Raw genomic sequence first — 22,531 nt, forward strand, 5'->3', positions numbered from 1 at the left:
GCTAGGCACTTGTGAAATGAAAATTCTTAAATAGTCCATTCTTAAACAAAATCTCTGATTTTTATTTTCACTTTTGTTCTGCATAGTAAAATTACTCTCCCCATACATGTTACAGAGTTTTGAAACAATAATTCCAGTTATATCACAGGTTTTTTGCAATATTCCCTTTGATATTAACAGCCAGTAACAGCACAGAAAACATAATAATAAAGAGAGTGTTGTAGATATGAGCTTAGTGCAGCTCACAGTGTGTCCCAGCCTGAACCTGCACCGCATGGCATGATGTTTGTTTTATGTTTTGTCCCTGTTACCTAGGGCCTCAGTAGGAGCTACTTGAACATACATTGCCTTCAACTTAGTCTGTCATGCATCTTGAGCTTCTGTCTCTGGATAGTTATCTCCCACCTATCTTTGTTGTTACTTTTATTATGTGCTCTTTTATGCTTTGACTTTCTCCTTTCGGCTCCACCGTCTGTCGTTTTCTCAAATCTTTTTTCCTCCCTTTTCACAAATGTGATTTTCGGGTACAGGCGTTTCCTTATTCTTTTCATTCAGATATGTTTCTGTGCTAGCTTCTTCTATTAGAAAAGGTTGTTCGAAAATAGGGAGACTCTTGAGTGCACCCAAATGTTAACCTGGTTGTAAATTCCTATAAGTTGTGTGCTCATTCTCTCCTGTTATGTCTTTCTTCTCTCACTTGTCACTCTCTTTGTGTGTCTGTTTTTGTGTTTCTTCTTGGCATGTGCTTTTAAAGGCAAGAAAAATTCCATCCTGCAGCACAAGGTACAACACGACCTCAGCTCTGGTGTGCTCAACTACCAGGAGAATGAGATCATCCAGCAGATTGTGCAACACGACAGGGACATGGCCCACTGTGCCCACCTCTTGCAGAACGCCCCACCCCAGACTCCTCCCTCACCTACCCCTGTCATCTGGGCCCCACTCATCCAGGCCCCACTCCAGGCAGCAGCTGCCACCACTTCAGTAGCCATCGCCCTGACACATCATCCCCACCTCCCACCAACGCTCTTCAGACCTCCAGTGTCTGTTCTGGGTTCCCTAAAAGATCCTCCCAGCCGACTTAAGAAGTTCCACACATTTGTTCCTTCTTCCACTGCTCCTGGCTCTGCTGGGGACTCTCCTTCTAGCACACCTTCTAAGCTGCGCACTGGGGTGGACATGCCATTGCTAGCCTCTTTTCGAGCACAGCAGATGTCATCAGGTTCAGGGGCAACTGGCTCAAGTCAACATGCATCAAGTAGCGGAGGCCATCCTGGACCTGGTGGGGCTGGATCTGGGTCCAGTGGAGGAGGGGCATCTGTCTTCCCTTTTGGTCCATACTCATTGTCTGGTTCACCTTCATCTAGTACAGCCCAGCTACACCCACAACCACAGCATCAACAACCTTTTCGCTCCAGCACCCCACCTTTCTCAAACCTCTTCCACCAAGGATCTATATGTGGAAGCACAGGGTCAGGACTAAGTGGAGGGCCAGCTGGAGCCTGTGGTGGTGCTACAGGGTGGTCTTCAGGTGGAGCTGCTGGAGGTTCTGTGGAAGGAGCCACTGGAGGGGACACTTCTTGGGCTGGAGAAGACTTTACAACTGGAGTGACGGAAGTGACTCCTGGAGGGCACTTTGGTTTGGGAGGAGCTACTGGTGGATCGGTAGGAGGGATCTCAGGGGAAACCGTTAGAGGAGTATCTGAGGGATCAGTGGGTGCTGTTTGTGGCAGGTTAGCAGGTGGGGCATCAGGTGGATCAGTGATGGGTGTTACCTGTGGGTCAATACCAGATACAGCCAGGAGAGCAATAGGAGGGACTTCTAGAGGATCAGTGGGAAGAGCTTCTGGGGGGTCATTGGGAGGGGCTTCTGGAGAATCACTGGTAGTGACAACTACTGGAGGAACGTTAGGAAGGGCTTCTGATGGATCAATGGGAATTGTTTCTAGTGGGGCCTCTGGGGGAACATTTGGAGGCATTTCTGGTGACATGACAGTAGGGAATCCTGGAGGATCTTTGGGAAGGGCTTCTGGTGGATCAACAACTAGCCATATAGGAGGAAGTTCAAGTGGACCAGGGGGAGGGTTGATTGGAGGACATATTGGCAGAACAGTAGGAGGTGGTGTAGGGAGCCATATAGCAGGGTCTACAGCTTTCACTAGTGCAGGAGCCACTGGTGGAGTCACAGCTGGACTTGTTAGTTCTTCTCGCTGTCAGAGTCCTATATTTACCGGTTCATCCAGCCCTGTGCCTGGTCAGCTTCTCCATAACCAGCCACCTCCCAAGCCTCCTCTTGTGGCTCCTCTGCAGCAGTTTGCTGGAGGAGGCAGGACTAACAGTGGCTTAAGCCTCTTCCAGTCCCCCCCGCAAGGCTCCCCTTCCTCGAGTAGAGGACAGCACAGTCAGCAGCCTGCTGAGGGCTCCCCATCCTCCCTCAGCCATTTTACTCTGGGAGGGCTCCAGTCTGGCTGCTTGCCTCACCAGATGTCACTGGAGAGGTCTGCCTTGGCTTCCCTGGCCCAGTATGGTTCAGCAAACGCCTCTCCCTGCCTTACCCCAGTGGCTCCCAGTCCCACTATTCAAAGCCCAGTGACAGGCAGGACTTTCCACTATAGTGACCCTTCCAGTGCCACAGGATCCCACAGTTCTTTGCTCATGCCTCAGTCCTCTCTTCCTTCACAGCTACCCAGCCAGCCACACACAACAGGGAGAGATTCTCCACTGGGACGCTTTTCAGAGGACCTAAAGCTTTTATCCAGCTCACACCCATCTCTGCCCCAGGAGGTGGCCCAGGCCTTAGGCCACCAAACTCCTTGCTCCTCTGTGGAACCTGGATATTGCCCCTCACCATTTTCCTCGCCTACTCTTGTGCCCAAACCCTGTAGCACAGTGCCAGGGCACATGACTCCTCCAACCCAGATGTCTCCAGGGCACCCTCACAAGACTCAGTCCCCAGGGGGCTCCCCAGCCTTGTCTCTACAAAGGCGCTCTGCTGCCTACTCACCAGATTTAGAAACTCAAACTGTCCGTTCTAAACTCCCTTCCAATTTGTGAGGATTGATCACACCCTCCTGTGCTCCTCTGAACTGAAACACACACAAACTATCTCCATCTGTGGCATTCTTTTTTGTCTTCAGACTTCACTGCATTGTTCCTCTCATTTTAGCAAGATTTTTAAAATTACTGTGATTTAAAAGACACTTTACCGGGTAACTCAGAGCTCTAGAATACTCTATATTTGTTTTATGCGTTGTCTTTTTTTTATTCATACATACTGTATATAGATAGAGATATATTTAAATGATAAGTTAATCAAGGGACTAGGAGGGTGTGAAAATGATCTTTATTTAAAGGACAGTCATTTTCTTTATTTCTATAACTATGCCAAATTCATCTGGTGATGTTTGAGAAGCTAATTTAATGGACTACACAATAATACTCTTTTTCTGCAGGAACCTATGCACTAATACCTGCATGTATAAAGGTTTTTTGTGTGTTTCAAAAAAAAAAAAAAAAGATCGAAATTTTTAGCTACAACAACATGCTTCAAGACAGGCTGACTCTTGTACCATCTCATTTGGGATCACATATTGTTGATCCTTAAATGTATCTATTAGATTGTACTTATTTATTCTCTGTATAAACTTTTGAAAACCTTGAGAGATGGAGAAGAGATTTTAGGAAACCAAAAAGACTTTTCCTGTGGGATAATAATAATTCACCTCCTCTTGGCCCGTCGATCCTTATTTTATACCACTTTATTGTATTAATACTGTTTTTTGAAGCAGGGGGAGAGGGGTTCAGCGAGCTACCCTCCATCTCAATACTGAGACGTAACAATATGTGAGTGACTGGCTTTCTGCAGAGTCCTCGACCATGTCCTAACAAGCTCACTTTGTCTTCCAAGCTCATGCCACTAATGTGTGTAGAAAGCATGTGTTGTTTTCCTTCCTGACTGTGTGCAACTGTTAATGTGTGAGTGTTCATGAGAATAAGTGTGAATCAGTGGGACAGTCAGATGCAAGGCAAGACTCTCTCCTCGACTGATCAAAAGGAAATTTGCCTTTTTACACACAAAAAATAAGATTTCCATTAACTACAGCTTGTGTGATGCACTGCGTAGCACTCAGTTTAAAGTCAAAAGTTGTCAAATATAAAATAGCCCCAAAAGCTAGATTTTCAGTCACTAAGGAAATGCAAAACGTTCACTCCACAAGCTGAAATATCCAAAAAGTGCTGGAAAATGAAATATGCCACTTGCATACTTCATTTGTGCATTACTTCTTCTACTATAGCTGCTATATGGTCAACTTGGATATGTCTTCTGATGAAAGGGCAGTGCTGAGTTTGGGATGTTGAATGTATACACATTGATTATTGCTTATTAAAGTAAGTATTGTAGCTATGGTAGATGCACTGAAGGCACGCTGCCCCACGGGGTTAAGAGACTGTTCCATAACTGAAAAGGTCCTTGATTCAATATTTTTGACCACATTTTCATCAGCAGTCATTTCTATTCCCAAAGTGTCCTTTAGAAAGACACAGAACCATTACAGGATAAATTGTTTATGAGGCAATCTGGATATGTGACTAAGTAAGCGGCCTAAAACAGTCCTCTTATTTACTGCATATGCCCCATGAAGTATTGTACAACTGCTCTGCTGCTGTAACTGTGAGAGAGATTGTACCCTACTTAAAAAGAAGACGTTAGCTTAATATACACTACGTACTGTACATGGAGCAAGTGCATGTTAAAAATTGTTGGCTTTTTTGACATTGGAAAGCAAAACTTTGATCCTCTGTATTACTATGCTACAGAAGGTGAATGTGGTGTACTTGACAGCAACTACAAAGAAGATTTGCTTTTTCAACCATTTATTCAATTAAAATATCAATAGATGCTAAATTCTGCTATAGAACAAATAAATACACTCTTGGCCTCAGAGGTTTGTATTGTCCCCTTTAGTAGAAATAACCTCTTGTATTCTTGTTTTGTGTAATTGTCCACCAGTATACAACATCAGCATGCCAAAACGTTAACTAGCTGCAAGATGTTTGAAGGAATTTCTTGCACATGCTTCTCTTTTTCACATCCCACTTCAGCATTTTAATTGGATTCCTATCTGTGCTATGAGTTGGTTATCCCATAGCCCTCTGTTTATTCTTTTTGAGTCATTCCTTCCTGTTAAATGGTCCACTTCTGATTAAACTTCAGCTTCCATACATAATGTTTGAACATAATGCTGAACATGTCACTTTCAAGCACTCTTTGATATGATGCAGAATTCATGGTTCAGTCAAGGACTGCAAGCTGTCTGATCTCAGAGGCAGTGAAGCAACCCCAAACCATGACATTTCTACTACCATGCTTCACATTTGTTATGAGGTATGTCTCCCCAAATGGTGTCTTTGGTCATGTTATACTGACTAACATGTTATACTGTTACTGTGACCAAACAACTCTACCTTTGATTCATCTGTCTAGAGCACATTATTCCAATAGGCCTACTCTTTTTGTATATGTTCACTTGCCAGCTGGAAAAAAGCTTTTCATGTGCAGGTCAAATTTATGCAATTTATTTTTGATTGTAGATGCAAAATTTTGACACCAACAGTTACTTGCTGGTCCTGTGATGAAATTTTATGGTTATTGTAGGCTTCTTTTTGCATCAGACATTCTGCTATTGGGCTAAATTTGCTGGGGCAACCAGTCCTAGACAGATTGGCAGTCGTTTGAAATCTAAACCACTTGTAGACAATTTTCCTTACAGTGGAATGATTTATTTCACATAATTTGAAGATCTTTTAAAGCCCTTGCCAGACTTGGAGGCATCAACAACCTTTTTTTCTGAGAGCCTTAGAGAGCTCTTTAGATCTTGGCACGATGACACTACACACTTCAAAAGCAAAGAGAACAGCAGAGTCTTAATGGAGATTCTAATTACTGGCACCTAACTTGAATCCCTGATTCTATTTTTACAGATTTGAGAGTGTTATAAATGTACTTATGTAATGTACTTACTGTTTCCTTGTGACTGTTTTCTTCTCTTTTTTTAAGAAAAATTTCCACAAAATGTCAATTTTGTGTCATTTGTTTGACTGACTTTATTAATTGGCACTCTTTCAAAGAGGATCAAATGTTTGCATGGCCAACTAAATTCAAAGGTCAACAGTTTATCTGATAGATGACATTTAGATGTTTCCTGTCAAAAATGAAACATGAGAAAAGACCCTTTAAACGAAGCATATCTAAAATCTGTTAAGGCCCTCAGAGAGCCTTGCAGTGGTTAAGAAAACTGTATACACAGTAGACGAAGGAAAGTCCCAAAGGAGAGGAGCAGTGATATGCTTCTACATGTTTGTTTGTAGCTCATCACCAAGACAGACCCAGGTTCCACTCAGACAGCTGAGTCCCAAACTCAGTCACAGCACTCAGCCACGGCAGCCTAATTTAACAAGACATGTCTGTAATCCCTTGACCCTCACAAGCTATCATGGACTTACACAGAGGTGCACAGCGACCATGTTCCCCCCTCATTACAGTTCCGTCAAGTCCCTATAATGAAGTATAGCAATACACATGACATGATACACAGGTGCACAGATTCCCATTTACAGACATGCACAGAACCACAAGATCACGCAGTGACTGCTCCTTGCAAAAATAAGAAACTGTTCAACAATATCTCATCCACAATATTCAAGCTGTTGAAAATATCGTTGGTTAAATTTGCAGTAAGCAAATCAATGACTGATTCATTTTCCACTCTGTTGTTGCTTTCAGATCAGTCAGACCAGTTCATGCCAGTAGTCTGCACTATGTTTGCGATGAGGGATTTAACATATTATTTTTGTTATTATGACTGCTTTTAATTTTTTTTCACCCATTTCCAAATCAATCACAAGCACTATGATTAAAGAACAACGCTTTTCTTCTTTACTGTCCGTTCTGAAACCATGCAATTGTATTTTGAGCAGCACTGTGTTCTATATGAAGGTGCAATGTGTGGATTAATGTTGTGATGTGTTTCCCCTGTCCTTTGTTTGAGTGTCTAAATGTCTAAATGTAGGCATCATTATGTGATGCCACCATCATTCCACTACAGAATTCTACCACAGTATGACAAAAGGCAGAATGTGAAGGAAGAGGATACAGCAAGAACTTATCATTAATAATTACAGATTTCCATTTGACTTAGTTTAAATACTGTGGGTGAAAACAGTAATGATTCATTGTGTTTATGTGGATGCACACAACATTTTCATGGTCCTCTGGCTCCAAACAGAAAGACTGTATTACTCATAGGTGGAATGATACTCTGTTCACCTTCCCTACGTCTGCAGTAAACAGCATTCTGAAAGGCTCTGAAACATTTACATTGGCCTTGCGCCTCGTTGCAGGACTCTTTAGACCATCATCGAGAGGATTAAAAGGGTGAGAGGGACAGAACTCTGCAGCTAAAATGACAGAAAGTAAACACCTGGAACGGTTTCACATCTGGAATATTGATTGTCTGCACACGGTGTAGGCGTTTAAGCCTCCATGGTCCTCTGCACGACAGCAGACAGACTGCTGTGCCTCACACATCAGCAAAGATTCTCCTCACAATATGACCCTATAAAAGTATGGAGTTGAAGAACAGTTTGAAGCCAGTCTGTGAGACGAAGGTGCAGATGTGAGGAGACGTTGATGCACTGAGGGAATGATGTAGTCGGACACTCAGCCGTGAGGAAGGCAGGTAGACAGGCACCCACCCTGTGGGGTACTCAGGCTGACGGGGTACTTGTCACATGTTGCCCCATTCCTTGATGATTGTTCCAGAGCGCTAGTTGATGTCTTTCAGCATGTTATTGATTGTTAGGATATGAGGGAAAGCTCTAAGGTAGCAGCTAGTGTTTGGGTGTGTGTGTGTTTCAGTGTTTCCATGCTACCTGACAGGGTCGATGGTGTAGGCTGGGCGCTGTTGGAGGAGGGAGGGACACGGAGGCAAAGGTCAGAGCTTAGGGAGAGATAGACATTGGACATGGATTGATTAGTTGGCCTGAACTTGGTCTGGTCCATTATCACAGATAAGTGGTTTAGGGGACAGGTGGGTGGGTACACAGTATCAGTACTGGTCTGTCACTGTCAGTTGAAGAGCTGACTCAATCTGCATGATGTTCTGTCTGCTTTATCCGGACCGGCCTCTCTGCAAAATCTCCTGTCTTAGTCGTTTTATCTAAAAATGCTGTCAATTTTGATGAACTTAAGAAAAGCAGTTTTTGATTGATGGCCATGCAGCTTTGAAATTACCGTATGTAATGGAAATAAGAAGTGGGTTCATAATCCTTAGGGTCATGAAATACTTTCAGCTTATAGAAGAGCATGTAATCCTTCATTCCGAGTAAAAACATGAAAATAGACAAAATTGGAGTAACAAGATTTTCACCTGACAGAAATGTGTATTCTTCAAGGGGATTTGCTATTTCCATCCTACCAGACTATTTGCTGCAGCCGCATCTGTGGAGTAATGTAGTATAGAGACAGTGTTTTTAGAGGAATCAGCTGGGAATTAGATAAGGAGGCTTTGAAACTTTGTGTCTTTTGAGAGAGGTGAATAAAGAAAAACAACGGTGACTCACTCGCTCATGCAGAGAACTATTTTCATTATGTCTCCCTGTGTCACCCATCTAGACATTGGAAGGAAACGGCTGTTTGAGAGCAATAGAGAAAATGGCAATGAAGGCCAGTTGAAAGATTACAACAGCTGCCAGCATTCTGTCATAATGTTTTGCAGCTTGTTTTTTTCAGAAATCAGCACCTGTAAATTATTGTTTACCATCATGCGTAAACATGTGTTTTTCATTTTCAAATGAATGAAATCTAGGTCAGGGCTACTGATTCTTGTGAGGGAAAATTTCAGGTAAATTAAAACTGTCTGGCAAAAGTGTTAATCTGCCCTTACCTGAGGCCACACTTGGCTCTGGCCCTGCTGTTGGCCTCAGCTAGCTCGACTTGTTATGAAGCAGACAGCAGGTTTGTGAGTTGCTTCAGCGCAACAGCCCCAATCACAGAGCCTTGGTGGCGTTCCACATAGCGCCTCTGTAGCATTTCCAATTCATGGTTGTTTCTGTAACGCAGCATTCACAGACTCTGTTTGGTGCACTTCCAATTTCGCTGCCTAATCTTAGCCTCCCTCTCCCACTGTGCTGCCCGGCTCGCCCATGAATATGGGTTGGTAAATCAGCGATGCACGCTAATGAAATCATTTACTGTGATTGAGGATTAGATGTAGCAGCAGAGGAATCGAACCTGTAATTTCTCGGGGGAGACAAAGGCACGTGTTTCTGTTTTTGTTTTTTTACAGTTTTTTTTTCTCCCCACCCAAAGCCCTCGTTATTCATTCATGACCACAAATTCCTCCTGCCTTTCCGTAAACACTCAACTTATTTCACACAGAAGCACCAGAATCAGGTGTTCGGTGTAACAATGTACCTCAGATTGACTGGATATGATATGGAAATTGCTATATGTGGTGAAAAGTTGTTTATTGTAGCGTCTAAAACAACTGACCTCTTTTGCTGATGCTCCAGTGAGATGGAATAACTTGATAGTAATGACAACAAAGTGGGCAGTGTAACCTGAATATGACCCAGTTTAGGAATAACATGCAACAGTAGGGTGCAGTTGACTTCTGCAGATCACCTAAAGTTCTTTCAGGTTAATGACACTGTCAGGAGTCTCTCTTTGTTGCTGTCAATAAAAAGTCATTAATACATACACCTTGTTCATGTACAAAATCTGACAGGGTTGTTCAATCTAATGAATATAAAAAAACAGAAGCTTAGATTTGGAACATACACGTTACATATGTTTCTCTATTGGTTGCAGCTGAACATAAAACCTCGTGTGAAAGCCAAAGGTGAGGCTGCTCTTCTCTGGATTAATGTAGGAGGGGGAGGAAACAGAAAGGGCACATTTATACTCTGAAGAGATGAGGGTTTACATAAAAAAAAAAAAATCCAGCCTCTCGAAGCTATCTTTCATTTGCTGAAGTACGTACTATAATTCCACTTAATCTGATGTTGGGGACATAATGTCGACAAGGTACTTACTTACACAGATTTATATATTTCCATAGGACCTATTTATATTTCTGTATTTATTTTAGAATCTCTTAATAAGTGATATCAGCACCATACCAGATAATACTAAGCAATGTTCCCCTAATTGTGTGTATGTACAGAATTCATAACATGTCCATGATTTTTAAAGGAAACATGTCATTTGCTTTGTATAATCTCTCTACTTACTTACTTTAGTACGGCGCAGGAGCGGGACATTTTCATTACATGATGCTACAGACAAAGACTTTCTACCTGAAGGCTCAACCTTTTTGTTTCACGAAGGCAGTGACTGGTTCAACACTTCTTATGAGGACTCGCAACCTTTTGAGGAGGACAGTATTTGCTATTTGCTATTGCTCAATGGATATCTATTTTTTTCTGCATTTAACATGGGAACTATGGGAAAAAGCAATAAGGGAACTGTGCAGGTGTGGTGTGATTTGATGGGTACCGATGGGACATTGCGCTGACCCACACAACAACCACACACACAGGTAGCCGTGGCTCATAGTTTGTGTGTCGGTGAAAGGAGTGAACTGTCAATAAGCACACATACTGGATGAAATAAAATGGCATAGAATAAAATATAAGGAACACCTGCCTGGAGTGGTTTCTGTCTCTGGTTCGATTACATGTGGCATACTCTGAGTCACACTTCACAAAATCTCACAGTGTCATATTCACACCTCCGTAGAGCATTCTGGCACCATTCTTATTGAATGCATGCACGATGCAGGCGGTGGCAAATTTGTGAGCTTACTCTTCTTATTCTATCGCTCCAGCTTGTGAGATGTGTCAATAAGTAAAAGTCTGTTGCACGCACACTCACACACATTCACTCAGATACACACAAAGAGCGGTCAAGAGACAGGTGAAGCTCCTCAGAATGCTGGAAATGTTGGCAGACTGTAAAAAGGAGGACAGTCTGTGTCTGCCCCTGTGAGCACTCAGCCATCTGCTTCATTAGAATTCCCCCTTGAGGTAACCTTCCCTTCTCCAAGAGGAACTCATTGAAAGTGAAGGGCTTTGTTTTAGATTGTCTATTGTAATTACATATTATTCTCCTCCTCTGATGCCTGCCTGCTGAGAGGAGAGAAGCCGGCTTACAGCCGCCTGCTTGGCATCTGATGGCGACAAAAAACGCTAGCGTTGTGTAAGCGCTGCTGCCACGTGAGCCTCCTTTATGCTATCTCTGTGAGGTTTGGTGCACCAGGCCAGATCAGCGAGGTCATGGTGACATCCTAGCAGTTGAGGTGGCTGTCTCTCTGCTGCCATGGAGGGACGAGCAGCACTAATGCCTTCCTCTGCAGCATCTGGGATAATCTGCTCCAGTTCTCCTTGGGTCAAACTTAGCGGTAATTAATCCTACCATTACCCCGCCGGCCTCGGGGTTAAAGCACTGTACATGCATGTGTCTCAACTTTTTTCCTCTTCTTCCAGATAGCCCCTTTTCAACTTGACACTGGTGCTGGAATGTGGAGATTGGCTTGACTCTCACATAAATTAAGAAATTGTAATAGTGACGTCTGAGAGAGACATGGGGGATTAGGATGGATTTCTGTCGGCCAGAGGGATGAAATTTGAGTGTCCTGAATGTCTAAGATCTGTACAGAGAAGTAGTGGATCAAAAGTCGAGTTGCGGTATAAATGCAGCAACTAAGATGTGTCAGTACCTGGTTTCAAACTGTCCTCTTTTCTGCCTTATATTATGCACCTGTTATATCAGGCCATTTGTTTTGAAGGAATATGCTTTTACTTTCCATGTCTTCTCATGCTCATCACATGGAGGCCTTGCACTATATTTTTTGGCAGCCCAGGGCACAGAGCACTCAGAAACACACACAGTAACTACAGCACATCCGTATTAGTGTTTTTTCTCTCTAAAATCCCACCGTCAAAGCCTTTTGACATCTGCCAGTTTGTTCGCAAATATTGTCCAAATGCCAACTTTCCGAGGCTCCAGCTTTTGATGCGCATGGCTGAAAGTTTTCTTTCTGTGTCAGTGTGTATGTGTGTGCCCATGCACGTGGGCGACTTTGTGTACTCGCGTATGCGTGTGTGTGCCTTGTGGGATTATGTTCATGAAAGCATACGCATGGATAACATCAGAAGGATGGCCACAGGTTGCCAACCTGATGTCCCCTCTCGGCCTCTTGCTCTGCCAACTACCCCCCCCCCCCCCCCCCCCCCCCCCCCCCCCCCCCCCCAAAAAAAAAAAAGCCCGGTACTCTGCTGAAAAATGATGATGGTCAGAAATGGGCCATATGTGCCCTACTTAGAGGTAGAGAAAAGTGCTGACTGAACTCTGGGTGGGTTAGTGTTAGAAATAAAGGGCTGTTAAGGTGATAATATGATCTCTGGGACCAAGTTAATAGTTTCCATCACCAGGGCAAGACATGTGAAATGTGATTAGTCCTGTAGTGAATGCGTGTCTGTCAAAATGGATTTTCTTGCGCATTATGAACTCATGGACTTTGATGACTCTGAATTGCAATGATGAAAAAATCTGAAAATACTGTGCTTAAGTACATTCATTTTTTGTACATTGCTTTTTTTTTGCTAGTATTTCCATTTCCATACCTTGATCTCCTTACAATTCAGATAGAACTATTGTACTTAATTGTATTTATTTGACAATGAAGTTCATAGTTATTTAGAATTTAGCATTAAAAACACATGCAGTAAGCAAATACAATACCATACTTGAGCATATTAAAACTGAAACAAATGCCTCCACCGTTTTGGCTTCTTTTGAACTCTTACAAACCATCAGTTAAGAGTTCTCACATTGAGACATTTTTCTCTCTAAGATTCCTGTCTGATTCTTCTCACTGTTTGTAGCCCAAAGAGATATAACTTAAAAAACTTCTTTTAATGACTGAAGATTCTAAAATATGAATCCAGATTTATTTATGCAACAGAGCTTTCATTTTCTTCTCTCCATCCAATCTCATTAACCCTCATGCTACCATCATGTTTAACATAGAAGTACTAGCAAATATAAGGAACAAACATCATAGCAGCGCTAGCTGATTTCTTCTCCAAGTGTCGTTAGTTGTGTAAGTAATGTCATCTGAAAAAAATACAATTAGAAAATCAGAGTTATTCATCTTGTGTAATACTTGCTTTGATATGAAATGCACCTATCCACTGGGAGAGCAAAGTCCCTATTACTTCTAAAAACTCCTTTGATTCTGGTATCAGTTGTTTTTACCAATTTTGAAAAAAAAACTTGTGTATGCCCCAAATTTTAGCTATGCCATTTGTGATCAGCTGGCCATTGTTGTCTAAAAATCTAACACTGATATCATTCAAACCTATAATTTACAGATATATTCTAATCCAGATCTCCTTCTTCAAAGCATAAATTAAAACAAAAAACAGAAAGCAGTGATATGAAGTCATTAGGAACAAAATGATAAAGTAATGAAAAACTGGAACAATGGAATAAAGCACCTGTGAGATTTGATGAAAAGGATAGCTCTTTGGTCTGTGGGTATCCCAGTTGCAAGAATGAGAGTTTATCATCTCATGACTGATCAGACTTATCGTCTGAGCCCTTGAGGGGAGCAGACCTTTGAATTACTACAGCAAGATACAAGATTATTATAAATCGGTTAAAACTAGCTTCAGCTCTGCCAGCTCCAGCAGTAAAATGCTTCATACACACTGATGAATCAGTATTAAGAATCTCCTAATATACCAGTCAAGACTATGTTTCTGTTCTTTTATTTAAGTAGCATTTTAAATGAAGGACTTTTAGTTTGAAGAAATATTCTTACATTGTGGTATTGGTAGTTAAACTTAAATAAAAGATCAGAGCACTCCTTCAATCACCCATTCATTCATATTGTGCTCATACTATGATGTCCATCAAATACATCACACTATATTTGCTCTTTTTAACCATTTTTCAGCCACTTCCAGGTCGTCTGCTGAGTGTTAATGAAACTGAGAGAGACAGACTTTGATGTGATGATGTGCGGCCTTGAGCTGCGACCCTGCTGTGATATGTCAACACAAGAACCAGTAGCTCAAGTTGTCACCCTGCCATCTGCTAACAGTCCGTCCTAAATGTCCGTTTCTAAGCACAACCAATCCCCCCCTGCAGACAAGCTTGCTGAGCCTGATGCAGTTTGCTGCCTATTTGTGACTAGAAAGGCTTAAATCCATCTTCCAATAAAATGTTTAAATACTGTTTATTGAATCGGCCCTTGAGATTGAATTGCAGAGATTAATTCCAAAATGTGATATCCTCCATTTCCAAAACATGACCCTTACTCTGCTTAACTGATTGCTGGCGTGACAGTAAAATATTCCAGCGGATATTTTTGGGTTTTAATTTAAAATGGAGTGATGTTTAGTGATTCTTTTTAATGCTCAACAGTAATCTGATATTTTCCCTCCACAACAAACGTGGCATTTTGCAACGAAACCGGATACATTTAGTTCAGTCAGTGATTCTTACATACTACAGAAAATCCTTCTCTTTTCTAAAAATAATACAATAAAAAGAAACCCAGAGGAACACTTCCTCCTCCTCCTTCCTCCTCCTTCCTCCCCCAGTGAGAGCTGGTGGGGAAAAAGACCTCCTTTCCTCGCATCTCTTCCTCCCCTCGGCTCCGCAGACGCTGCATCCCTCACTTTGCCATCGCTCGCTTTTCACAGGGTGAGGGTAAACTGTAGAGAGCAGAAGGCCCAACCCCCCCAGCCGGCAGCCACTGTTCCCTGTTTATCATATTAGCCCGTGCCCTTGAGCATTTTGCAACCAGACTCAGCCTTTGAACTAAAGAGGGAAGCAGACCAGAGCAGCCATACCATAAATCATATGGGTTTAAATTCTGACAGTACATGGCCTTGTAGTAAACCATCGGCAGGCTTCGAACGGAGCAAATTATGGGCTGTTTGGGTAGGTTTGTGTTCCTACCTTGGCTCCTCTTCCAGCCATGGTTGAAATCAAAAAAAAAGGAAAAAAAAACACAGTTTTTAATCATTTTCTCTGTGCCTATGAAAACCTCATAAATATTACCAGCAGTGTGTTTTACGATAAAATCACGTTGATGTGAGAGTCAGTCATGAACAGTTGGAGGGGCCAGGATCAAATTATCATCCGCCATATGTATCCAGAACGGCTTAATTACACCAGTGTAAGACTAGCCATTGTTCAGAATAATTAAGATAGTTTGAAGTGTCATTACTGACTCCCATAATTACAATTTTGCAGAAGAGCCAGTCTGTTGAGCAGAATCACTCCTCGAGGGGAGCACAGAAGAGGAGCAATTTTGAGCCAGCCAATGTTCTGAATGTCACAGCGGCCCTGCTGACCTCCATGCTTCATCTCACCTGCAAATGAATGTCTTAGCTGCTGGTGGGAAGGGGAAAAAATGTGACCATTCATATAGTGGATGTCAGGCTCATACCAGATGTGACTGGAGCACATGTAAAGACCTAATTCTCCGAGGTGAGAGACGACCAATTAAGTCATAATTTAAAAACAAACAATCTTGAGGTAGCCATCTTATAGTCATGCCTGTCCTGGATTCACAAACAAAATGTTTCTCGTCAACCGGGTAGCAGATGGAATGCACATGGTGAAAGAGTCAAAGCCATCATCGCAATCATCCACCTTATGTCAAGTGGCCTGTAATGTTATGTCATATAGCCCAGGAGAGCTGTTACATTTAGCAGCTCTGAGTGAAATAAGAATCAGTCGAGATTGTTGGACTTTCATACAAAGTAAGCCTGAAAGGCTTTTCACTGAATGACTTCTTTTAATATTATTATTATTATTATTATTATTATTATTATTATTATTATTATTATTATTATTATTATTATTATTATTATTATTATTATTATTATTATGAAACATAAAAATTCCCTGTTGCTGACCACCTCTGGTGTGCTTAAGAGTCAGAAATAGATCTCACTGGAAGGCTCAAAGTACTGCTGAACAATGAGCAGCACATTCACAAAAAGAGGGCTGCAGAGGGAGGAGGAGAGGAGTGGGTGAGCAAAGAGCAGAGCACAGAAGATAGAAGAATGAGAGGCTGGTGAAAAAGGAGACCTTGAGCGAAATTTATTAATTTTAGCACAATGGCGATATGGTCGAAATTCTGAAATACCCATGTATTGATTGACATTCCTTATTGATCAGGCCTGGTCATCTTTTAGCTGCCATTTGCAAAGGGCACTTTAAAAGGATTTCTGCACTTTTGCCAATATGACTTCAGAAAGAATCAAGTCACATATCGCTTTAGGAGATGTGCAGATCACTCAGGCATTTGGTGATTCTCTCTTTCTGCCTGTCAGGGCTGCAAAGTTGTGCCATTTATGTAACCCTGATTTCTTGGTGGGAAGCGTTATCCAGACTATCTGGGCTGTGGGTGACAAGCCGGATATAGTTTCTCTTTGAATAATCTCCTTTAATCAGCACCAACACGGCAGGACAGTTTACACTCCTGTCAAACTGTAAACAATGACAAGAATTACTCACAGACAAGGAAGTCACAAACACAATCACAAAATCACAAACAAAATTCTGCAAAGCCCCCAAAATATATTCCACAGCTTAATTAGCAATATCAGTTATTGTGATGAAGCAAACATGTAATATGGACAAGAACTGAAGTTATTATTTATGTCCGTATCTTGTCAACAAAGAGAGCTACATGTGTGACGACTGACATATTACTGGCAGAGGAAAACGCAAAACAGCTTTCATTTTTTAAATTTAATATAAAAAGTACAATAAATTTGTGCCATCTTAGACAGTTTCAGAAACAGGTTGCGTAGGTTTGTTCACATCAAAGACTTGGTTAGGAATAGGGAGAGATCATGATTTGGGTTTAAATGAATACTTATTAGTATTAATACGTGGAAACAAATTTAGAACAAATTATCAATTATTTAGGCTGACAGCCAAACTTGTCAGCAGACAGTTTCTGCACACGTGGCAGTTACAGAATGTTATTATTAATGTGTAGCTGTGACTCTGATCAACTGGTGAATGTGAGTCCAATATTCAATTCTTGGTCTTTTTATGGCTAACTATGCATGGGAACAATAATCATTTCAACTTACGCATGTGCCATATTTGCAGAAATGACAAATGCTGGTCTTTCTAAACTGTGACACGGTTTAAAGTCATGTCTCATGCAAGTAAAGTACAGCCATCTGAAGCAGGTTTCACAGAGACTATAGAGTCTTTACATAACACGAAGGAAGCAAATGTGTGTGTGTGTGTGTGTGTGTGTGTGTGTGTGTGTGTGTGTGTGTGTGTGTGTGTGTGTGTGTGTGTGTGTGTGTGTGTGTGTGTGTGTGTGTGTCTGTGTGTGTGTGTGTATATATGTGTGGCGCTGCCTCTTTGGTCATGTGCATATGCATTTGTGTGCCTGGACACAAAGGCTGTAAGTATGTCAGTATGTGCAAATGTGTGTGTTTTGTGTGATAAGAGGGGTGGAGGAGGGGGCGAAGGAGAGAACACAGAGTGGAGATAATGTATGAGGGAGGAGGAGGATGTGAGAGGGAAGACTTGGTGAGGTGATGGGTGATTGATGGAGTGTGTCTCAGGCCTGGGTGAGTGTACTGGAGGTGTGTGTGTTACAGACAAGGAGATGAAAATAGTCCAGGCTTTTTAATATCCACTTCTGCTTTACTTCATTGGGATTAAAGGAGTCAGTTCAACTAGAATAATATCTTCGTATGGATCATTTCCACCCTCCGTACTGCTGCAATGAAGCTGGACGTCAGTGGTGTTGTTTTCTTGTTAACCTAAATATGGATTGATCGATCATATCTTACAGTTTATTACAGTTTATTCAAAAAAGGTAGAGCTTTTATAACTAGCAGATCTACTATGTAATATTTTGCATTTATAAGTTTCAAAACAAACATACATTACCAATAAACTGCTCTCCACTTCAATGCAAAACCAATGCAAATATTTTAACAAAGCAGTATTTTCTGCATAGATCATCATCTAACAAGGATGCTGGATGTTTTGAGACTTTAAGTTTTCGCTCCAGTCTCAGCCTTATGCGAGGTTTCCCAGTGATTAGTGAGATGTACGTACAGGCAGGGGGCAGAAAATCTGTCAAAATGACATAGATAAATCAACAGATAAACATGAAAACTGATTTTGTGTTTTAACCTGCACCAGCTGCAAAGGTAATGGGCAGGAAATGTTCATTATCCCAAGAAGGAAACCTACTTGTTAGCTCAGTGGGCATAATTGGTTGCTCGCTCCAGTGATCTGGACAGATCTCTGGACTTTATGAAGGCTGTGGATGGTTTTGCAATGAAACATGTAGTTCAAAGTAAAACAGATTACACTGACACTGTGTACATGACGGTTTAATTTACATTGTTTTTGTTTATCTCTCCCTGAATTTGGGATGTATTTACAATTTGAGTTTTTTGAATCTGTGACAGCTGATGCATAGGGACACCCTGGACAGGTGACCAGTCTATCACAGGGCTACACATAGAGACAAACAAGCACACTCACATTCACACCTATATACAATTACAATTGCCAGTAACCTCAGCATGTATTTGGACCGTGGGAGGAAGCCAGAGTACCCAGAGAAACATGCAAACTCACAGAATTCTAGGCCAAGGCTGGGATGCAAACTAGGGATCTCATGAGGCGATGGTGCTAACCAAGCACTATACAGCAGAGTGAAAGTATTTATTTACATGCTAGCACCACTGAAACAAACTTTACTTGTACAGCAAATGTCATGCAATTATGAAGCCCATAGTAGGTGGCTTTATATAAGGAGCATTTAAAACGAAAGCAGTAGAGGATCTTAGGGATGTAGCTGGAACACAATCAATTCTCAGATATATTGAAATATAAGGCTCTTTAAAGTACCTTTAAAGTCAATTCTAAAACATACTACTGGTGGCCAGTGCAGTGTCTTAAGAAGTGGGGTAATGTGAACCATTGTCTATGTTTTTGTTCAAACTCTCGCCACAGTATCCTGAGCTACATCTAGTTTGCTTATAGGCTTTTAACAAAGTAAAACAGTATAGACCAGCCAATTTACAACATGCGTGATGTCTGCTATACTTTAGGGCCCTTATATTCATCCAATAACTTATATGTATACTAAATCTAAATGTCTGGGAATTCTAATTTTAAACATTTAAGAATTACATCCACTCAATATGCGAGCCAGCTTCTTCGCTCTGTGCAGAATTGAAATTTACATTATTGTTGTTTCGTTTTATCTTTTTCACTATGCAGTTGGAAAACACAGAAGGTAAAAAGTGCCTTTTCTGGTCCCATTTTTTATTTTACAAGGAATAATGTTTACATAGCCGCGTTGTGTGAATGCCACATTTATGTACAGTTTTACATGGAATACTAATGTAAGACAATGTTGTTGCTCATTTTGAGTAATCTGGATATGCTGTGGTTTATATTAAAGAGGATATGTATTCTATAATCTGTAGTGAAACACATTTTATAGTGACAGAAGAGCAGACAGATGACTGAGAGGAAAATGTTGTTTTATATGTACATCTTCCACGGAAAAGAAAAATTAAACAGGTGCAGTCTCTTCATGATACCGTACAGCTGATCAGTAAGTGATTAACCCCAACAGCTCTATATCATTTCACTCATGGAATTAGCTATAACATGATCGTATGAGCACATGACACAGGATGAAATACAATAAAACAAATCAAACTCTGAATCAGATCATAAGAGCGGGGGTAAGCGATACTAAATAAAATGTAATCTAAAACCAGAGATAAAAGATAAGAAGACAAAAAAGATAAGAGGTGTCTGCTATGAGGGTGCAAATGAGAGTTTAAAACTTTATTTTTGTCTGGCTCTGAAGTGTTTACCTGCTGGTAAGAGTTCATCTAAAGCAGCTTTATTTCTAAAATAGTAAAAATGTCCAAATGTACTAGAAGTCACTGTGACATTGTGAAAACTCATTTTCTTCTTTGACAAGATTCGCATTTTAAAAGAAGACAACTAGAAACATCAGAAAGTCAGCTGAGGCAGCATTTTAATTGACTCATGGCAGAAACATTAACTTAATCAGCTTTCTGGAGCTGATATAATGTCACCATCTCAGGCTGAAAAACCATCAGTCACCACTAGAAAACTACAAGAATCTTTCATCTATCTCTGACTGAGATGGATAACAATTACCAAAACTTTTGAGACACAATCTGTTCCCGTTAATACTTTATGTGTGCTGTGAAATAAATAGGAAGCTCGGAGCCAAGGAGCTTAGTGAAATCTATGGTCAGAAGTGTGTGTCAATAGAAACTGAATTGGAATCACTTAGATTTTAATTTGAATTTATAGATGAAAGCTGAATTCAAATAAACTTTTAACTGATTGGATTTGATCGCTCTGAAACTATTTGATCCTCTTGAGATTCAAATTAAATTTTTATTCAATTACTCCACCTGTGCAGTTTAAAATTTTCATATAACTTGATAAAATCCATTTTGTAGTGACACATATTTCTGCCCATACGAACCTTGCGATTGTATTGTCTGAATGAAATTATTGCTAGTGCTATCAAAAATAAAAGAAGAAAAATCAGCCCCGGAACTGAAAATGAATTATTTTTTTCATTCATTTATTCCAAAGTTCCCAATTTTTCACCTACACCATTTTAGGGAACAATGTGCTTGCTTTGTGAGATAGTGTGACTAACGGGCTGTTTCCAATCAGTGTGTGGAGTGACCGCAGTGAAATGTCTTAAACCCCATGGAGAGAGTTTCAGAGCGAATTCAATAATTCCCACATAAGACAGAGCTTGCACTCAAAGAGATCCCAGCAAGGTGAAATCCACCTCCTAATCCCTTGCCAAAAACTCAGCTGGAAAAACGAGAGAATTGGTTTTCCCCTGGTTTGATGTTGGCCTGTTGTTAAGGCTCTAAAACTCCAGTAAGGATCCTCTGCTGTCTTTCTCTCTCTCTCTCCTGCTCTCCTACTGACACTTCTTCCCTTCACCTCCCTCCAAAGCCCTAAATCACTGTGGCTGTGGACAAGCATACAGTTAATAAACCTAACAGCCGGCAGGGAAGTGTTATCCATGTGTGTGTGTGTGAGAGAGAGAGAGAGAGAAAGCCAGAGTAACCTGTGTATCTGTATATGAAGTCTCTAGGCAGGAAAAAGCACTGCATGTGATACTGATAGCAGCCTGGAGTGATAACTCCATCCAACATATTTTTTCTGTAGCCATTTTTTAAACCTCACAACCAGATGAAATCATCTTCCCATTTTATATAGTGGAGGAACAGCTGTGCGCTGTATGCTGGAAAATGGCTGTCCGTGATAAAAGTGAACAAAACTCACAAAAGTGTCGGGGACATGATTCATTATCATGGTGCACAATGATGATGAGGCATCCAAGTCAGTGCTGTATTTAGGTATGGATGTTCTGTGCCATGTCACGGCTGAGAGGCTGGGTCACATCATTTGATATGCAGGTGCACAGAAGCCCAGGGTTTCCTGCAGCAAGCAGGCAGCTCTCTTGTCAGAGGTGTACCGAGGCATGACACGTAAAGACACACACACACACACACACACACACACACACGCACACGCACACAAAAACACACACATACATCTCCCCTCTCGGCAGCCATCCGCCGCAGGATGGCTGATAAAAATATCACAGGCCCTATCAGGCAATTAAACAGGGAGACGCAGCAGAGTGTGTTGGCTGCCTAATGGCTTTGGCCTCCCCGCAGAGAAGTCAGTGTGACTGGCCAACAGGGGGGATACAGACCACTGACGGAATGGGAAAGCAAAAGGTGGGAGAAGCAGCTACATTGGTCACAGTGAGCAGTTTTTCTGTCATTTGGTGGAAAAAGATTTACCATGTATTCAGAAAATGTTTCTGTTGGGGGGAAAAAATTGAAATCTGAACTTCAGAGTTTAATCACTGACATTTGGAAACACATTTCTGTCACCCTTGAAGGTTAAATTTGCAATCCTCAGTAGCTTATAGGTATTTTCTAAATATTGAAACCATAGTTGTTTAGTAACAGTGAAGGTATTATGTTCTCCAGTATTAAGCCTTTAAAGAGGACAATGGTGAGTTGCCAGGTTTTGAAGATCCTTCCAGCTGGTCTCATCCTCAAAACGTTTGTATTTTTAACTTCTCTGTAGCACTTTATAAATGGGTTTTAACTTGTAACTTATGGCTTAATTAATAGGTAATAAGTCATTTATCTATGCATTCAAGATTTTAATTAAGAATAGCTGTGATTGTCTTTTATGCTCTGAATTGGATCATTTGACCATTTACTGCCTGTGAAAGAATTGCCGCTACAGCCTTACTGATTTCTGATCTATAAAACACAAATAAATTATTTATTAATCAAGCAGTTTATTACAACTCCTTATAAAGAATGCATGAGTCCACTTAGTTTCATAGTT

The 22,531-nt window shown here is 41.2% G+C and overlaps 1 protein-coding gene across 1 annotated transcript in view; it reads left to right on the forward strand.

The window, feature by feature from the left end:
• hcn4 (hyperpolarization activated cyclic nucleotide-gated potassium channel 4) overlaps nucleotides 1-10,701 on the forward strand; it is an 85,440-nt gene extending 74,739 nt beyond the window's left edge. Inside the window, exon 8 of the mRNA XM_035950316.2 lies at nucleotides 755-10,701. Coding sequence (XP_035806209.1) covers nucleotides 755-3,054 — 2,300 coding nt within the window. The 3' untranslated portion in view covers nucleotides 3,055-10,701. The remainder of the gene's footprint in view (nucleotides 1-754) is intronic.
• The last annotated feature ends 11,830 nt before the right edge of the window (nucleotides 10,702-22,531 follow it).

This window comes from Amphiprion ocellaris, chromosome 1 (genome assembly GCF_022539595.1).
Source record: "Amphiprion ocellaris isolate individual 3 ecotype Okinawa chromosome 1, ASM2253959v1, whole genome shotgun sequence".
NCBI classification, from domain to species: domain Eukaryota; kingdom Metazoa; phylum Chordata; class Actinopteri; family Pomacentridae; genus Amphiprion; species Amphiprion ocellaris.